The 21,044-nt window shown below is 42.8% G+C and overlaps 1 protein-coding gene across 2 annotated transcripts in view; it reads left to right on the forward strand.

Moving 5' to 3' along the window:
- Window positions 1–6,451: 6,451 nt before the first annotated feature.
- flt4 (fms related receptor tyrosine kinase 4) overlaps window positions 6,452–21,044 on the forward strand; it is a 74,798-nt gene continuing 60,205 nt past the window's right edge. Inside the window, exon 1 of one of the 2 annotated variants that reach the window (XM_018745682.2) lies at window positions 6,452–6,740. In XM_018745682.2, coding sequence (XP_018601198.2) covers window positions 6,683–6,740 — 58 coding nt within the window. In that variant the 5' untranslated portion in view covers window positions 6,452–6,682. The remainder of the gene's footprint in view (window positions 6,741–21,044) is intronic. The other variant, XM_018745605.2, reaches the window with a different exon arrangement.

Genomic DNA, 21,044 nt, shown 5'->3' on the forward strand with positions numbered 1-21,044 from the left:
TCTACGCAATAAAATTAAAGCATTTTTTATTACTGATCATTATAAAGAATGACTCAACTGATAAAATATATCTGATGGGAAAAAGGGAAGGTAAAATGTAAAGGCCTGAGGACAAAAACATTTTGTTTTGTTATTTAGAGTTAAGGGGGGCACGGTGGCATAGTGGGTTTGGCCAGGTCCTGCTCTCCAGTGGGTCTGGGGTTCGAGTCCTGCTTGGGGTGCCTTGTGACGGACTGGCGTCCCGTCCTGGGTGTGTCCCCTCCCCCTCCGGCCTTACGCCCTGTGTTACCGGGTAGGCTCCGGTTCCCCGTGACCCCGTATGGGACAAGCGGTTCTGAAAGTGTGTGTGTGTGTGTATTTAGAGTTAAGGCAAGGAACAATATGAGGGTGTGGTGGCGCAGTGGGTTGGCCCACACTCTTGCTCTCTGGTGGGTCTGGGGTTCGAGTCCCGCTTGGGGTGCCTTGTGACGGACTGGCGTCCCGTTCTGGGTGTGTCCCCTCCCCCTCCGGCCCTATGCCCTGTGTTACCAGGTAGGCTCCGGTTCCCCGTGACCCCATATGGGACAAGCGGTTCCGAAAACGTGTGTGTGTGTGTGTGCAAGGAACAATGATGTCTGTTTGATGTGTGAAAAACCATTTCACATTTAATGCTGAAATGAATATCAGTGATGAATAATGTTAATACCTGAAGGAAAATGGGATATACATGTAAATTTGCCGTCTAACATATGGGATCTACAGAGGTGTATCATGCTGATCTCTTCTGGACCTAGAGGTTCACCTGGTAAAAAACATGAGTGTGACCTGATAGCACAGTTGAATAACTTCAAAAGTGAAACAATATGCGGTAAATATGAATCAGTGTTTTACCTCCAACATTCATAATAGCTCAGTTCCCTGTTTCCAGCACCTCTGCCATCCTACCTGGAACACAAAAGTACGGGAAATTGAATGCTGAAACTGCAACAGTCGACATCCTCTCAAACTTGTGCCATTCTGTTATCATCATCATCATCATCATCATTATTATTATTATTATTATTATTATTATTATGGCATTTATTATTGTTATTGTTGTTATTAGAAGTAGTAGCAAGAAGAGTAGAAGATGTAGCAGTAGTATGTACTTATAGGTATCACTTTTGTTGCTGTTATCACTTCCTCACTGCTGGCACTTGGAGAGAGACACTTCCTCCCTGCTAAGTTCCCATGGGATCCAGGCGAAGGACGGGGCCTTGAAGCATCACCACTCCATCCGTCAGGTCCTGAGGCCAGGAAACACATTAGAGACCTCCACACTAGACTGGCAGGCGAGGATGGAGCAGCATGGAGAGATCAGTGTGATTCCCAAATCCCTGTCTCTGCATGATAGTGTCATGAGTCACCGCCCAGTGAACATCACACATAGAGCTACCCTTTTTGTGAAGCTGCTTCATTTTCATGTGACTCATTGAACTACCACATGACTGGCAGCGTTTACATTATGTAAATTATTTGCCAAATTTTGATTAAAAGGGATGCTTAACTTAAAAAAATACATGTTCTCAGCTCTTTCTCTTAAATGTTATATGATGATTTCTTTGCTTATTCCTCATTTTTCCTGCATTCCTACTTATTCCATTTCTTACCATCACTATTATATACTGACCCTTCGTTCAGAATTCCCCAGTTTGGACTGTCATGTAGCTGTAAAGGACTAAGATTTAAATCTCACCTCTGACCATAGTACTCCTGCGCTTAACCTGAATGAGCTTAACCCTACTTAACCTGAAATCACTCCGCTAAAAATTGTTGCATAAAAATGGGTAAATAGTAAATAGTAAAAACTATCAACAGCCTAAAACCATAAGATGATTTGGAGAAAACTTTAGTTGAGTGAATAAATTCAAACAAAGTGTGAATTTAGTGTGGTGTGTTTCATTTTTCCATTTATTGTGCAGAACAAGGTGAAGTTCTGCTTGCCTGGGTTCAATGCTGCTGCTGGTCTTCTAGCCTCTACCATCAGACCTCTCTACAGCTGATACAGAACGCTGCTGCACAAGTTGTGTTTGACCTACCAAAGTGTTCCAATGTACCTCCTCTACTTGTTTCTCTCTATTGGCTTCCTGTAGCTACCTGGATAAAATTCAAAGCTCTGGTTACAACCTCCAAAAAGATCAATAGAACTGCTCCCAGATATCTACAAGAGTTGAGAACTTGCTGCACCCCAACCAGATTGCTACACTCCTTTACCTCTGATGAGGTGGAATGACCCTCCCTCTCACTCAGAACTGCTGACTCCGAATCCTCAATATCCTCAACTGTTGATGTGCAACATTCAGGAAGGGTCTTAACTCACCTCTTTTCAACTCACTTCTCCTTTGATCACCTGTGTGCTTTAAAATGGTGTACGTTAACTGTTCAATAATTTTTTAAACATTGCAGCTAGTCATGTAATGTATAGTGGTTTATATGTGTCAAGCAAGAGGACTGGAGACAGGAGGTAAGTGAATGGACCCAATTGCAACTTGGTGTTTATTTCTGAGAGAGTTCGCTGGGTCAGACAAAGAGCGATGGTCGGGGACAGGCGAAGGGCGATCGAGGCGCAGACGTCTATACGAGGGTGAAGTTAAACTCAGGAGTCAAGAAAGCACGCAACAGTCAGGAGCCACGAATCTCAGAATGAAGCAGGGAACTAAGGGCAAGGAGCAAATGCTGAGACTGAAAATCCACACAAGGAGGTGTTTGCAAGAATCTGCACCCCTATGTGGTTACAGGGCTCCCTTTATACCTGGTCTTGTCCATGAACTGCAGGTGTTGCCACTCTGCATGTTTGTTCCCAGGGGCGTGACAATATGGAGGTATGTGACAAAAGGACTATACTGTAGAATCACGAGTCTGCATCCAAATCTCTCCTTCTATCGATGTAATGCACTCTTTGTATTGTTCTCGGAGATGCACGTTGTTCTGGATAAACGTGTCTGCTAAAGGAATAGGTGTAAATGTTAATGTAAACCAAAGTATATTAAAAAGCAAAAACTTAACAGCATAATAGAAGTTGAGGATGTTAAGGAAGGAGAGACACTGCATGCATTTCGAAAAGGCATCAGATGTCAATAAAATAGCTCCCTAATGAAACAAACAGAGTGAATACGAACACCTTCCAGTAAATCTGTGGTAAGGTAGCAAACGTAAATAAAGTAGGGAGGTTATTCTGTGAGAATCTCAGCAGAGTGCTTTTTGTGGTAAAACTTGTTTTTTCATGGTATGTGAAATCGCACATCCTTGGTCACTTTACTGGGCATTGAATCAATCCATTCGAAAGGGGAGTTGGACTCAGGGGCCATTGGGATCAACAAGATGAGTTTCTGCTTCCTTGTACCTCCATGTTCTCTTCACACCTCCATGTTGTAGCTGAGGCGATATCAACCAACACGTCACTGTACCCAGGACTAGGAAGTGGAAATGGAACAAAATTCCTGCTGTTTCAGAAAATCTGGCAAAACCCTGTCCTGTGATAATAGCCAATAAGTCAACCCCTCAGGGGTATCACCTTACATGTTTCCTATGTCTCTATGCTGGATTCACATGTGTGGCCCAAGGCTAGACAAATATCCATAAAGCACTGGTAGGATGTGGTCTCTGATGATAACTGGGTGAATTATCGCATGCAGAAGCGTCACACTGGATGTCATTTTGGAGACAAGTGCTCATAAATGTGTACACTTGGTTACACACATTGGTCAATGCTGAGTTCACTTTTTTCCAAACTCGTCACAAAAGTAGCACAACATCAGTCTGCATGGACCAGACTGAGGATCACTGCCTACATGCAAAGTACAGGCATGCATCTACACTCCATTTGGTACATACTTACAGGCTCTTCCCAAAACTGTTCAAGTTAGGTTCAAAACAAACTTAACTCAAAACTGAATTTGACAGCAAATTACCAAATATCCACATTAACACCATATTAAAATATATTCAAAATCTGAAGAAAGAAAAAAAAAACAGACCAACCACAGCTCATTCCCAGTGTAGCTGAAGACCTACCAATTCTCGATTTCAGGGCCATTTATTGAAAATTCGTAAAAATATCGTAAACAGGTACTCAGGCAGAAACAGTGGAGCGGGGGACAGAGGAAGAAGATGCCAGAAGAGGGAGAAGAAGAAAAGAGAGCGTGTGTGTGGAACAAGCGAGCAAGACCAACACCTGTATTCACCGATGACACTGGCTACTATAATGTTTTGCAATGGAAAGTTTTAAAAAAGCCATCGTATACAAGCCTATAATTACAATAATAGAAATTAGAGAACACAAGATTATTTGCTGCATGGAAGCCCGATGTAAAATAAACCATCTGCTGGAGTGCCCCCTACCTATAGTGTTTTTCAGGTCATTGTGCACTGTTCCTGCACTGCTGTTTTAAGACAAGTTTGCAGTGTTTTCAGAGCTTCAGTGCATTTTGGGCATTAAAAAAAACAGTTGTTCCAAGCTTCGTGTTGGCGTGGAGAACTGTCTGAAAAGTTTTGAAAAAGTGAACATGCTACTGAATGACGCTTCTTAGCAATTGTAAAGAACTGTTCAGAAGCTGGGCTTATCCTGAGGGTTGTTGATTCAAATCCCTCACCTCTCTACAGATTTAGAATCCTTAAGCAAAGAACTTGCCCTCATTTCCGTGAGCAATACATAAAGTTAAACACTCTAAGTCACTTTGAATAAAAAAAATTCAACAAATTAATCATCAGAATAATTTTGATGTCAAAATGTGTGGTTAAAAACTATATTCCTTGGAAGGGACACTTGAAAAATGGAGTCGTGGGATTCTTCAAGGCTGAGAAAAGTTGTCAAAAGTGACAAGCTGGTATGAAGCACTTAGAAAAGGAGGAAGTGCTCGCCAGTCCACAGCCCTCTTTGGGGAAGAGTGGCCTGTCCATTGACCATGTAGTGTTTGCGCCGCAGTCCAGTAATGTTGTTTTAATTTTCTCTCAGCAGCACGCCCCAACAACGAAAATGGTTGTGAACATCTCAGTGCACTTCAACTAAATATTGAGGGTGGGCTGGCGGTCGGGGGTGAGAAGAAGAATGTTTTTGTATCAGGGACCTGACCTGTGTTACAGACCGCTAAGCTAAAGAAACATGTTAAACAGCAGCCTTCAATGGTCGCATTGTGTTTAAGAGTCAGGATGTGTGGAACTCTGCCTTGAGTTTCTACAGCGCCTGCAATAATACTGAAACATGTATTTTAGCATGTTATTCTCTGTGGTGCCACGGTGAGCATGAATCTGTCCTTACAATTCCAATGTAGTTTCCTCGGCGATCTCAGGTATCCCCAGGGGTTGATAAACACTGTTTGTAAATATATGTACTATACATAATCTTCTGTCAGGTGTGTCAGAGATTCAACTAAAACTCATTTAAGGCAGTTAAGTAAATCTCCTACCAGGTATTGACACACTTGTGTACAGTATGTTGTGATGGGAGGGATACCTTCTCCTGCTGATGTCTCACTGCCTGTTTTGGGTGGATGGTGGGGGCATCAAAATGTCTGGCATTTTCCAGCAAGGATTAATGAAAGGTTGATATAGAAGCACAAAAACAAAGGCATCAGGCTCCGTTGTGTCCACTCTGCTTATCGTGCAGCCGCATCGTCTCCTGCCCACAAAAACAGTGCGCCGATGGACGTGGTCGGGGCCAACTCAAATACGAACAGAGGGGGACTTCTCAGAGAAAACACACACATTGCTCTGGAATTACACGTCTTGGTTGGGGATCTGACTGTCAAGTTTCCCAAGTGCCGCTTTGTACATATCTGCTGATGGTCGGAGCTTTTTGCTATGGTGACGGATTTTCATTTCCAAATGTCCTGTTGTTCTTTCAAACAGACATGTGAGATGATAGGAGCTCACCAAAGTCTTGCCTAATGCGATTCCACCCTCAGCACATGGTTCTCATTCAAGCCTTTTGAAGCCTCTGATGAAGAGGGTGGAGGGAGTGCTGGGTGGATCCAGTGGACCTTCAAGTCAAGTGCATTCTACTGTACTTCTGGTGGAAATGCTGGAGAAAAGTTGAAGTTCCATGTTTCATCCATCTTGTTATTGCAGACAGTGAGAAAACACGCACAAGCACCTGTCCCCACTTGCCAAGGCCATTGCATAGACGCCGGCAATGTTGGTGATGTGCTTCAGAGTGAAAATGACTATTTGACCTTTAAAGTTCATTGGAGTTGTGCGCAAACTGTGTGTGTATTGAGAGTCAGTTGCACCTGATCTCTGGGAAAGAGCTGTTTTACTTCTGAACTGCAAATAAGTAAGTAAATAAATTAATGTGTGCAAAATGAAATGTAAAATGTATTTCCACTTGTCTCACAAGTGTCTGTGTGATGAAGGAGTAACCATAACCCTAACCACTTTACTGAGAGTGTAAGGAAGGAACGGCCCAGGAGGAGGTTCGCACATCAGCAACTGGCCGCTCCGCAAATCGCCGCAAAGGGTGGGCGCGGGTCGAGAGGAAATGATTGTAAACCCATTCTGATGTTGGAAACGCACACACACTCTCTCTCACACACATGTAAAAAAAACACAGCGGTTTGCTTTGAAGAGGAGAAGCCCTTGCTCGTGCCCGCGCTCACATCGGGCGCACGCTCCCCGCGCACCTCGTCCCCGGCTCCAGTCCAAGCTCCCCAGGACCGCGCGTCTGGAAATGAAGAGAGATTTCCCGCTTTTCTGCCGGATTTGCGTCGCGATCGCGTGTGTTTCAGGTCAGGAGCGGCGCTTCTTCTACTCGCGTGCGCGCAACTTTTATCCCTTATTGCTTTCACTCATTTTATTGTGACTTTTAAACTTTACAACCTGCCCTGAAGTTCTTCACCTGTGTGTGTGTGCGCGCAGCTGCGCTGGTACCCTTTCCCTGCGCTGTTTTTAGTTTTACCAGGTTTACTCTTTAAGTCGTGGCACTTGCTCGGGGATCTGCCAGGGATTCGTTTTTTTTTCTTTCTCTTTTCTTGAATTAAAGACCACAAGTGGGTTTTTCACAAGACTTGTACAAACACGTACTGTACATTACAGCACTTCTGGAAAAAGAGCGCGGCTGCGAGTCCTGCCCCGCCACTAGGGGGCGCCTTCTCGCCAAATACTCCACTCACAGTAATTGCTTTTATTATGGGAGCTAGAGCAACTGCTACAAATGATAAAAATGAGCTCTTGTTCCCAGTAAAGCTTCTGTGAAGTGATCATCTGCTGCCGTAGCTCCAGTAAACACATACAACCTTACAAAGGGGCACAAGATCATGAGGCACTTTGGATAAAAGTGTCATATGAGCAGCCTAAAAATCAGTGAACTAATTTTTGAGCAGCTTATTTGTCTCATACGTGTCATTAAGCATGTTTGAAATAAAGTGCAGTACATGAGTCTTAAATGGAGAGTTCTCAACTTGTTTCAAACTTTTGTCCCCCAAGCTGTAACTAATAAATATTGAGTACTGAACTTGGAACTGTGCGCATGTGCGCATGCACACACGCTTTCCTTAGTCAAACGCTTTTAGATCATGGACAGATCTTTTCTAGTTGGGAATCTTTGCTGGTTTTTGTTTTCACAATGCTCACTGGTTTATTTGAAATGCACTCCCACCCAGTACTTTCTCACACGCATTTCTTAATTAAATTTCAGTCACAGAGATGTGTGTGACACTATTTCAAGGTGATATTTGATCATATTTCCTCCATTTACTTCAGTACTTCATTGCTTCCATCAGTATTGGTAACCAGAGTTTGGAGACCATGTGGCCACATCTACTAAAACTTCAGACTAAATACAGTTTTTCCTCACTTAGATGCAGTCTTTAGAACCACCAGTTGAACTACCACTTCATTTGCATAATAAGTTGTTGACATGATAGTTGACTTGGCAGTAAGTTTATCCTTTAAAGCAATGTTTCAAAAGGCCACTGGTCTGTTAAAAGATCCATCTCATTTGGCATGGGGTTAGATCGGTGAAACTCAGGGGCAATAGAGGGTCGCATAAAAAAAATCATTATTACCTCAAGTCACAAAGCACATAAGCAACATTAACACAGCTTGCTGCAAATTTCAAATACTCTCAGATATTGCCTGAAAAGTATGTTTGGAACGTGGGAGTCAACCAGCACACCGGGTAGCAAATGCTAAAATGTCATTACAACAGACACATGGATGGTCTCTGCCATGGATTAAATTAATTTTCTGATTTTAAATAGACAAGTCAACTGAAAATCAGAAATTTACTAATAAGTAGTCTTTAATAACATATGTAATAACATCAGCTTTGGATAGTTTACAATGACATGATTCACTGATGTTTCATTTAGCAGATGTTTTTCTCCATAGCAATTTCCAATGAACTCCATGTAGTGTTATCAACCCACACACCTTATTCACCGTGGTGACTTACACTGCTAGATACACTACTTACAATGGGTCACTCATCCATACATCAGTGGAACACCCTCTTACTGTCACTCACACCCTATGGGTGAACCTGAACAGCACAATCAAACCCACATCCTTTCCCATGACCCACGTGCTGTGAGACAGCAGTGCTACTCACTGGGCTGCTGCGCCACCCACTTAAAAGAAAAATTTTGAAAGCGCGAACCTGCAAATACCATTACCACTAATCACTCTTGGCATATTCAGACATAAAAATTTGATAACACATGACTGTTAACATTATTTTTAATCGTATTGTGGTTTATGAAAATGAAAAAAGGCCTAACATTTTTTTTTAAATGTAAAAATCTTCTTTGATAATGTCATGATTTTAATTTTCTCAGTTTTGTGAAAGCATATTACCTCACGGCCTTACCTCACTCTTAACCTCCATGACCCTGTATTTAGTTAAAAGTTTTTGTTTCTAGTCTTTGTTAATATGATATTCTGCTGAATTCTATAATTTGAAATGAAGCTGTCGCTATAAAGGTGATACTCGTTGTGTTTTCAGATGTGCTATTTCCACATCTGGATTCCCTGTATTAAAAAAAAGCAGAATGTACATACAGAAGAAAGTCAGTGGGTTGTAATGGTGCAGGACTGGTAGTGATCCGTTTCTGCTGGTAAGGAAATATTTTGCATACATTCATTTAGTGAATTGAATTCTAAGTTGAATGGCCATATTCAGTGTTAGTCCTCAGCGTGTCACTGGAGCCAGTGTGCTCCTGAACGAAGGGAAAATTACATTAAATAAAGACTCTTCTGTTCAAATAGCTGTGGAGAAGGACGTGGACCTTTTCCAGATACTGTACTGGATTAATTTTTGGCTGTAGCACATGGGGAAACGGTTAACAAGCCCATAGATGATGGGACCACCTTGCCAGGCGGTCAGCTCAAGTTACTGAAACCATTCTTAATTGTGGTGAGAGCATTCCACAGGCACTGACGTTTGGATTTACTACTTCCATATATCAATGTTGAAGAAGGCAGCATCTGTGGTAGTTCTTTACTATTACTGTAAAATCATTATTAAATGAGAAGGACCGTGACGACAGAACAGAATGGAAATGCACGATTTGTTATGATTATGTCATCACAAATATAGGCGTCCTATAGAAAAAACTGCTATAAGATACGTTCAAGAGAAAAACAAGATAAGTGTTTAACGGCCCTTTGTTGTCAGCAATATTAATGTGCCTTTGTTCTTCCTTTCTTCTGTAACTGGCTGAAGACCAGCAATGGCGACAGTGTGTCACGGATGATCAGAATGTTGGTCAAATTACATCTGATCGAGAAGCTTCTGCACATGTCGGAAACAAGTCAACACAAATTTTTTGGAAGATTTACTGGAAAAATGAGCTTGTTCACACTGTTGAAGACAGGATGCTTTCTCACCATGCCATTTTTCCAATTCCCATGAAGAATGTACTTAAGAGGGGCAGGGAAATCTGTTTAAGGCAATGGCATAATCACAAATTCCAGAAATGTGGGCTATTCTTTTTTGTAATGAAATGATTTATGCAGTTCGTAAACCTTGTGTCTCCTGGGAAATACAGCCCTCAGAGATAGTCTGCTTATCGGAGGAACTGGACATCTCGTGAGAATTTATTCCTGCACCGACGCTACACCTACTTTTGGGCTTAAGAGTTTCCCCATCATCCCATTTTTTGCTCTAATTTCCTGCCATAGGGAGCACACATTTCCTTTGGAGAGGCCTTAGAGTCATGCATCTGGAATGGCAAACAGATGCATATACAGATCCTCCCTGACTTATGATGAGGTTACGTTCCGTGAAACCCATCGTAAATGGAAAATATCATAAGTCGAAAATACATTTAATACACCTAACCTAGTGAACGTCATAGCCTAGCATACGTGCGATTGCCATTACGGGCTTGCCACCTTCGTGCTGGGAAATTATCTTGAATTTCTCCTCAAGAGTAATTGCCCTCCTCTTCTTCTTCTCACCAGTAGCAGGAGACACAGATGAGTGTTTTGTAGACATGATGGATGCACAAAACGACGTAGATATGGGGGGTATCCAATCCATTGGCAACACAGAACAGTGTAGAGTATTGGTATGCACTAGTGGCCGCATGGCAGAGTGGGAGATACGGATCGCTGCTGCTGCCCACCATTGCAAGAGAGTATTGTACCGCATATTGCTTGCCTGGGAAAAAATCTAAATTCAGAATTCGAAGTACGTTTTCTACCGTATGAATGCATATTGTTATCGCACCGTTTTAAAGTAAGAAAATCATAAGTCGAACCATCGTAACTCAGGGACCATCTGTAGTCTTCTCTCTAAATTGCAATAGAGAATACATTTCTTTGTAAATCTAAAGATAACTGAGGCATGACAGGTTCAGGGGGCAATCAGATGGGGAATAGTGGTGGGAGAATTTTTGAAATCTTTAATTCTTCCTTCCCATGGTCCAAAATTAAAACCAACACAAAGTCAATAATTAAAACTAGATGAAGCCCATTTGCCAAATGGAACCCATTCATCACCATCATGAAAAACCTCCCTCTCTCTTCCTGCCTTGGCAAGTCTGGGTTTTTATGGAGTCCTTCATTGGCTGACTGGCTGCACCTGGTGCTTGTTATTCCATTAGGAGCCTGGTGGAAAGGTACAGCTACTGGCCTTGTGGTGTGACCACTTTAGTCTGCTGCAGTAATTCTCATCGGTGGTACTTCAGGGTGAATGTGGTCCTTTGCTGGTGTGAACTTTCTTTCTGGAGGACTGTGTGTTGGAGATTTCCCAGTTAGCATAAGTAATCTTACAATTTACATTGTGATTGGAGAGAGATTAATAATTTTCAAATGTCAGGTTGAGGTTGCATTCCAGTGCATTCTCAGAAACAGCGAGCCTCCGTTTCTCTTTCTGGAGCTGAGGTGAGCATGGTCCAAATCCTGGGCTACTTTTTTGATGGAGTTCAAAGGCCCCATTTTAAGGAGCATATGAACACCTGAAGTTGGTATCTGGATATATTACACCAAAGTATGAAATTCCCATAAGGGCAGCTCCAGAAACACTATTGAAAAGGATCCTGATTATACTGGTTTAAGGTGGTGTCAGGAATAAGGATTTTATTCTGTTGCACAGCAAGGAGAGGTAGAGTCTAGAGCAATCAGGAACTAAATTATGTGTCTGTCAGATATCTTAAATAATGAAATCCCTATGGATGCTTCCATGATTTCTTTGACCTTCTCTCCTTTCTGTGAGGCTCTGCAGAACCCCAGACAATATGCACTCTCCAAGACCAGTGCAACAATGGAGTTTGCACAAATGGAAAAAGAAAACCCGCATGCTCCTCTGTATGCGTTACTACTGAAAGGGAAGCTGTAGTGCTGCAGTCCGAATCTATCCATGAGCATTGACCAGTTTCCTTACCTGGTGTATAACAGTATGTGTGCAGTGTGTGTTTGCCAAAAAAGTTATTAGTACTTGGGAACAGGGGGCCTTTGCTCTCTGCAGAACTACAAAACTTGACTTTCCGGCTCTGCATGATGCAAATAAGCTGTTATCCATCCATCCATCCATCTTCCTCCACTTATCCGTTACCGGGTCGTGGGGGCAGTAGTCCAAGCAGAGCACCCCAGACTTCCCTCTCCCCGCACACCTCCTCCAGCTCCTCTGGGGGAACCCCAAGGCGTTCCCAGGCCAGCCGCGAGACATAGTCTCTCCAACGTGTCCTGGGTCTGTCCCCCAGTGGGACATGCCTGGAACACCTCCCTAGGGAGGCTTCCAGGAGGCATCCGGAACAAGTGCCCGAGCCACCTCAAAAGCCAGAGTTGACGCCCGAGGTTTGGGTCGGCCGGGCACTCGGCCCCGACCGCCGCCCAAATCACAATGCACCGGCCCCTTACATCCTCTCCGGTAGGTGGTGAGCCCACCGAAGAGCGGCTCCACGTCTTGGCTTCGGTCTGAGCCCGGCCAGGCCCCGTGGGCATAGACCTGGCCACCAGGCGCTCGCATGCGAGCCCCCCGCCAGGCCTGGCTCCAGGGTGGGGCCCCGGTGACCCCATACCGGGCGGGGTAAATGAGAACCTTGATTTAATAGTCATAAGGGGGTTTTGAACCACGCTTTGTCTCGTCTGTCACCCAGGACCTGTTTGCCTTGGGAGACCCTACCAGGGGCATATAGCCCCAGGCAACATAGCTCCTGAGATCATTCAGGCACTCAAACCCCTCCACCACGTTAAGGTGGCGGTTCGCGGAGGGGATAAGCTGTTATGTTAAATGGAAATGATGGTGACTTCTTAACAAGAACAGAGCCTGAATTTCTGCTTTCCAGTTTAATTTTTAAAAACTGATTAGGATTAAAAAAATGTTTTTGAATGTATGCACTGTTTCTGTCAGTGGTTAATGAAACTGTTTGGGGACATATGCTCCCGGTGCATTGGAGCAAGGCGATGTCTGCTCCTCCGAATGACCAGTGACATGTGATTCCTCCCTTTGGTGGACCAGCAGGGGTGTCTGTTTCCAGTTAAGTCACTGGTGCGCTGCTGTGGACCAGACAGACGTTCATGACCTCCTCCTGGGCTGCAGTGAAACTTCCCTGCAGCTTTATTTGACACACTCGCTGAGGCTCTTTGGCTTCACTGCAAATGCAGTGACAATGTGATATCCTCTCTTTGGTGATGCTGGAAAGAAAATAGAACCAAGTGTTTGGGAGGGGGTCACTTGCTGACCTTTAAGTTGTTAAACTGCCAACTGAAATTTCTCATTTGTAATTAGAGCTACACTCTACAGAGGATACAACAGGGAATAGAAAGTATGTTTCACAAATGCTAGGGATACAGGGGGTAACGCTTTTAAAGGCACGTATTGCCTTTAGCCGAGTTAACTGTATTTATTAGCCTATCTCTCCTTTTCCCGTCTCATAAAGCCATGCATTTATCAGTCAAATGTCATTTGTTTTTGTAATTGCTGGAAGCACTCTGATCCTACCTTCAGGGTGGGTGTAGAATGTCATTTGCAGATCCTGGAACATGCAGCATGCGTGAGTTGCAGATTGTCCCTTTAGCTACTGTAAAAAAGTATTACCACGGTAACTGCAAGCTACATTTGTTGCCTTCATTCAGTTTGTCAACACTTCTGCTTGCATGCATATTGCTTAACTGTTGTGTGGCTCTAGAGCCCACTGTTATGCCCAGATATTTCTGGTATTTTTATCCAAATAACAGCAAACAACTGTGCTCTTTTGACCAGCCTGTAACATAACACACCTTACCATTCAATTGTCACAAATAAAACCTCGAGAGGTACCAGCTGAAATGATCTTTCATTGTTCCCGTAGGGTCCTAAATCATAAGAGGTACTGCAACGTTCATTAGTAATAGCTAATAAATTGTCTATTGTAGGGTCTCAGTGGTCCGGCGCCTGGCTCAGAAGTTTAGGGTGTGAGGCAGGGTACACTCTGAAAATGATGCCAGTCAACTGCAGGACACTCACATAGACCAGGTAATTAAGGGTCACAAATTCACATGACTTTGGACTGTGTGAGAAAACTTCAGCATCTGTAAAAAGTCCACACGAACATGGAGAGAATATGCATACCCCACGCAGGCTGAGCTGCAGTTGAACCCACAGCCCTGTGAGGCACCAGCACTATCTACTGCACCTACAGCTATGTACTCCATATACTGTATTACTTCTAGGCTAAGAGCTAGTGTTCCATAAGCTCAGTGCTGAGGACAAACTATGCTTTTCATCTAGCTGTCCCAGGGGCAACAGCAGGGACTGGGGCAGCTGGTGGGAGCTGAAGCATGGGGGCAAAAGGTCACCTGGGGTACTCCATCTAATGGCAGCACCCACCCATAGGGGGTCTCATTGTGGGCAGTGAGACAAGCTATGAATATTCATCTGAAACGAATGCAGTCGGTAAAGGGGAAAGTGAAAAAGCAACTAAAGAGAAGCAAGAAAAGGCTATGAATGATTGAGAGTATTATTTAATGTTCTAGCAAGTGTTTTTTTTTTTCTTTTTTTTGCTATTGAAGACTAATGCTTGAGAGTATATTGTAGGTCAAAAGTCTCCAAAGCTGCTTAGGGAAAGGGTGTCACATTTGGGTTGGGAACTGGGAATGACTGGTTTTGATGGCACACAGTTTTACAGAGAGAGAGAGAAGTTCACAGGACTGAGATGATTATCAAAGTTTGCAGCTATTGCTCCTGTGGTTAAACATCTCCCTGTCTGGATCTCTGCCCTGCATAAACCTTCCCCATCCACAGACACACCCCTATACATCCAGGACACCCTGCTCTGCCCTTCTGAATAATTATTCTGCCTACCATCATATTCATCACCTTCATAAGACTTTCAAGTTGTTTTATAGTTTTAATATAGACAATTTTTAAGTTGAAATATTACTACACCTGTTACCATTGAATAGTGCAGTATTTGCTTTATGCTTTAGAGTTGCCATATAAAGTACTGTGTTGTGGAAAGATCTTTGATTTTGTGTTTCCATATGTCTTTTTGCATAACCATAATATTCTAAGAACTACAGTGTTTGTAGTTACCTACTGTAGTTTATCAATATAGAATGCCAGTAGTTGTCGGTCTAGAATTCATGTGGCTACTTAGCAACACAAAGTTTGTAGTTCAGTTCTATTTGAGAGTATAAGAAGGAGATTGTAGGGGGATTTGTGTGTTTTTCTGGAGTTCTGCGATTCACATTCGTGTGATAACAGAACAAAGAAGTTTTGGATTCCATCTCCATTCATCTGATCCTCACCTCCAAAGAAGCAGAATTCCTTGCAAAAAAATAAAATCTAACTATACTGGTGAAGTGTCTCAACATTTTTCCAAATCAGGTTCCTTAAAATTAAGTTCTTCAAATCAGCTTCTTCCCGAGTTTCGATGGAAACTAGAATTTATGAGAAGTAAAATGTGTTTGAAAAAAGAGCACTGCTGTGGCAGCAGGGGGGCAGCTCACAGCCAGCAGACCTCCTATCTGGTATGCACAGAACTGGCGCCAGGATATCCAGGACTCATCTCAGTCAGTCATCTTTACCTCCAAAAATTCAAGGTCACTCAGTGATTTGCTAAGCTTCACCCTGGCTGCCATTGTGCACATAAAAAGGTTGACCTATGACCCCCCCCCACATGTTACCGGTGCAGGTCCCTTGCTCTGAGTGGAAAGGAAACGACATCTAAATAAATGTTGATGACATGTGACAAAAGGGGAGCACTCAAACGAAAGCCTGCAACGTCCTGTGGGCCTGCCAAACAGCGACAGGAAGCTTGTGTCAGGGTTCGAGGGAGGGGCTGCATGTAGGAAGCCAACACAGATGGCGTTGGCAGCATCCCCCATCCACAGCGAAGCAGCAGCAGGAAAGAGGAAGGGCACAGTAGGGCATATGAGCGAAAGGTGCCTTGCATTTTGTTGATATCGCCCAAGCTGGGAAAGCAAAGATGGGGGGCAGGGATGGGCCTGGTGTCCCAGAGAAGAGGGAAATAGGCTTTTTTTTTCTGTCTGATGTTGAAACGTGTGACTAACTTCCCCTGCCCCCCTTGAGCCAAAGGGACAAACAAGAGAGGCAGGAGGGATGCTGACAAGGCAGATCTCGGAGGAGGTCTGCGTCGTGGCCTGGCTGCACCCCTGCTGGAGGCCAAATGTCCTGCGATTCCAAAGCACAGAACAGGGGGATTGATAGAAACTGGCCAATCCCGTGAGCTCGACGCTTCTTTTAGCCCAAATGGCATGATTGATTCCCACGTCCTGATTCTCTTCTGTAGCCACTTATTTTCACGTCCATCTGATTTTCAGCCACCATGTTCACCCATTCATTGTAAACATATCTAGGCTATTGCATTATGGTTACAGATATGCATATTTAAAATGTTTTAGTGAAAACCAACTTTGTTTAACCTTTTTTTTTAAAAAAAAACTATGAAAATGGAACGCATTTAGAAATCAACATTTTGGAGAAATTTAGTAGGTCATTTAGTAGGAATGGTTTAAGTAATACCTATAAAGGTTTTTTATTAGTATCCAAATACTTCATCATTTATACTTGATCACTGGTGCATTATTTGGACAAAGATTAAGAAACATCCAAATTTACTTACTGTGGGACATGGCAGTAACAAAAAGCTACATGTATTGAAATTTTTGGCTTCATGTTTGACACAATTTTTAATAACCTGCAGCTAGTATTGTGATCTTTGTGTGGTTATAGTTAGGTAAGCAAGTGAAGGGCAATTAATTTAAATAAATCATGGTAATTTGTATACTGGTAATTAAATACACACACACACACACACACACACATTTTCAGAATCGCTCATCCCATACGGGGTCACGGGGAACCGGAGCTACGCCCTGGTAATTAAATAGCAAAATAAAATCTGAAAATAATGTTAAATAGTGTTTCATAAATTATTGCTTTAAAGAACCTTTGCAAGTAAAACAAATTTAAAAAAAGGACTGTACCATGATTAACCAAGCCATTTATTTTTAGTCAAAAGGGACGGACCTGAAATTTGTCTGTACAAAATGTCAGTCATTTCTTTAATAGGAAAACCAGCGTATTACTGCAAAAATAACTATTTTAAAAAGGACCGTCATCATCCATACATTATGCAGGACATAAAACTCTTTCAAGTGGCTTAAAATTACCCTTAACACATGGTTTCGAATGAAGGCCAAATATCACACTTCACTCTAAATGAGCTTGCATGGCACAGAATATGCATGACACACTTTATTCATTGCTGTCTGAGGGGAATTGCTAATGGTCTTCCAGTTGAAGAGGATGATTAATGTTCTGAAGAGCTGCACATCACAAAAGACCAGATGACTTGACTTAGTCTCCATCTGACTGAAAATTGATGGGCTGAGCCATCACTCAGAGAAAGGAGCAGGTTACAATCCGCATGTAAAAAGTAACGTCAAATAAATCAGTGTACAATTTCATTCATAAATGTAATCACTTCAGCTGGAATTTAATCTTTAATGTAATACTTTTTCTCTAAACTAAATTAAATTTTGGTGATATAAAGAGGTGGATAATGACAAAATACTGACAAAAAAAATCTGACAGAAGTATCAACCTCAGATTGCAGTTCTGTGTAATTAATATCAGGATACCTGGTTCTATTTTTAGCTCTCTATTATTTGGGAAATTGCTTGAGATTGACACGGGGCTGTCTAGAGCCAAACCATATTGTTATTCAAGATATTCCAGCATTTTTTATTTCCCTGTTTTTCTGAATGTTATAATCCAGAGCAAATTTTACCTTGGTTTTACTATTTTCCACATTTCATGCCTCAAGAGGGGTATCCTGTTTTTCTTTCAAAGACCATATTTTTGGCTGAAGATCCATGTTGCTGCTACAAGGAGGAAAATGTTATTACTTGAAAGAGCTGTGGTGCTAACAGTGCGCCCCCTATACCTTTCTGTGTAATGACGAAACAAATTGCAAGAAATAACCTTGAAACCACATAACATCATAATCCCTTTGAAAATACAACTACATACATAGGAAATATATTAAATGTATCTTGAAAGTGTTTCACACTGTGAACCGACCTTCCTCAGGCTAACAATTCTTTTTCAAGGTACTTAACCAAAAACTTTATTGCAGAGGGAAAATGACATGCATTTCCTCTTGTTGCCACTACAAGGCACTGAGTATACATACTGTACATGAACAATGTCATTCAGAGTATGTTTTAAAATTTATAATAGCTGTATCTGAAACCGTTACAGAAATTTCCCAACAAATAACTAGAGACATGTGCCTATTGTTGTGGTCTTTTTATGGCAAACTGAAAGTGACTGGATACTGACAAACATTGCACATGTTTGTATGATGGTTGGGGGCGTGGGGGCGCGGGGGCGCGGGGGGTTGGACCGGGTCCTGCTCTCCGGTGGGTCTAGGGTTCAAGTCCCACTTGGGGTGCCTTGCAGCAGACTGGTGTCCCGTCCTGGGTGTGTCCCCTCCCCCTCCAGCCTTACACCCTGTGTTGCTGGGTTAGGCTCCGGTTCCCCGTGACCCCGTATGGGATGAGCGGTTCAGAAAGTGTGTGTGTATGATGGTTCGCTCCCATTCTTGTTGCTAGTTTTAGGATAGAGAAGACTCTGCAATTGTATAAGCAGTTTATGAAAACAAGTAAACAACAGTTTTGCAGCAACTTCTTCATTTATTATAGCTTTACATCATGGTTGTGTATTATTGCTGTAAAGCTGAATTACTGAGCTCTTTTTGACAATGATTCATTGTGACCCAGTGATTCCAAACAATTTGAGTGACTAATGGACTTCTGCTCCCAGTAGCGTTTGTAAACATAGGTGTGTACAAGTATGTACTTTTAGCCCTTAACTTGACAGTATGGCAGCATATTGCTCTCTGGGTTTGGTGAGAAAGGGTGTTGGGCCTGTGGTGGATGTCTCTGGCACTTCAGACGCCAGCCTCTACCTAAAACAGTTGCCGAATCTGAAACATCAGCAACTGCAGGAGGATGTTTTGCCAGGAAATGGAGTCCAGGTGAAAGCAGAAGGTCCAGCAGTTAAGTATTTTTTTGCTCTCATTAATAAGGGAGCAGATGCTTGAAGGAATGCTTTTTAGGAGCATCTCAACTGATGGGTGGGTAGATTGATATATTAAACACTTTCCTGCCTATATTTGCAATTTTAGAACAAAGCCTGAATTTGTCCTGCGTAGGAGATCTGTCATGGGGAAGCTGTGTCTAATTCTACAAAGAATTTAACCACCATAAGACATTATGCCTCTCACGTTTATCCAAGGCAGCAGACATAATGAGTATCTACAGTGGAAGCCACAAAAGCAGATAGGCTGATTTTAAGAATGGGATGAATCTCAAAAAATATCTTGTAACGACCTGCGTTACCGTGAGTTTGAGTGGGGAAAATGGCTCTATTGTAAATAGCTGGATTGTGGGTAAGATATAAATGAAGTGTTTAACCATTGTGGGGATTTACGGGGAATATAAGGGGGTGACTTTGTTTGCCAGTGGGAAAATGAAAAAACCTGAGCGGCACTAAGCAGGCTGGGAAGGCTGGCGTAAGGTGTAGGTTCTTCAGGAAAACGGGTCTTTGGACGGAGAGCATTATTTCCTTGTGTATCGGTGTTCCAATAAACATTCGTAATGAGCACTGCCTGTGTGTCCTTCTTCACCCCATTGGAACCTAGAGCACAGGTCGCTTCCGCTAAATCTAAATGTTCATAAAATAATTACATTAAACCAAAAGCCCATTAAACAAATATGTGTAATATAGTTGAGGGGGCACGGTGGTGCAGTGGGTTGGACCGGGTCCTGCTCTCTAGTGGGTCTGGGGTTCGAGTCCCGCTTGGGGTGCCTTGTGACGGACTGACATCCTGTCCTGGGTGTGTCCCCTCTCTCTCTGGCCTTATGCCCTGTGTTGCCAGGTAGGCTCTGGCTCCCTGCAACCCCATATGGGACAAGCGGTTCAGAAAGTGTGTGTGTGTGTGTGTGTGTGTGTGTGTGTGTAATATATTTTATTTTAGATATTAATGTGAAAAACAACACATTTTACATTTATATCTATTCATTTAGCAGACGCTTTTCTCCAAAGCGACGTACATCTGAGCAAAAATTTGAGCTTATTTTCTAAGGCATGATATGTAACATATATAGCAAAAAAGCATCATCTAAATGGGAAAAAAATGATCTGACATCATGTAAATTAACACATCATTAAGTTATAGTGTTTCTATGTGGTGGCACAGTGGGTTTGGCCAGGGCCTGCTTTGTCGTGGATCTGGGGTTTGAGTCCCGCTTGAGATGCCTTGTGGCAGACTGGCGTCCCATCCAGGGTGTGTCCCTTCACTCTTGTGCCCTGCATTGCTTGGTTAGGCTCTGACTTGCCCCGACCCCGCTTGTGACAAGTGGTTATTGACATTGTGTGTCTCCAGGTGGTGCAGCAAAAATTCCTGCTGTCTCAAAGTGTCTGGAAAGTGTGAGAGGACATGGGTTTGAGCTCCTCTGAATCTGTGTGCAGTTTGCCTATTTTTCACCTGTTGACATAGATTTTCTTTGGGTGTTCTGATTCCCTCCCCCAGTCGAAAGAACTGGTAACTCTAAATTGGCCGTTTTGTGTGTGTGTGTGTGTGTGTGTGTGTGTGTGTGTGTGTGTGTGTGTGTGTGTGTGTGTGTGTTGCTGTGGTGGCACTGTAAGCCATGTTAGGTGAAAATGTGTCAGCTAAATTCCACTACTCTCTATTGTAAGTTACCATGGTGAAAAGAGTCTGCAAAATGAATAAATGTAAGAAGCACTGTAATGTAGTTTGTGGGGAAAATAGCAAGTCTTTGCTCATCTTAGTAACGTACTGAAGATGAACATCACCTGCTACTGCCTCCTCATTATATTTGGGGAGCTAAAGGTGTGCTGGAGACTTGGGACTGAAGGACTTAGGAGGTGTGAACCATTTCAAAGCAAGTCAAAGCTTATCTACATTTCCTCCTGCTTTAGTTTTTTAAGGTATGAGATGTACACAAGAACACAATTACAGTACCATCGACCTTTCAGCAGCTTACTGTCTGGGTGGCATGGTGGCACAGCAAGTAGTGCTGCTGTCTCATAGTGCCTATGTGGTGTGAGAGGA

The sequence above is a fragment of the Scleropages formosus genome, chromosome 13 (assembly GCF_900964775.1).
Source record: "Scleropages formosus chromosome 13, fSclFor1.1, whole genome shotgun sequence".
Taxonomy (NCBI): Eukaryota; Metazoa; Chordata; class Actinopteri; order Osteoglossiformes; family Osteoglossidae; genus Scleropages; species Scleropages formosus.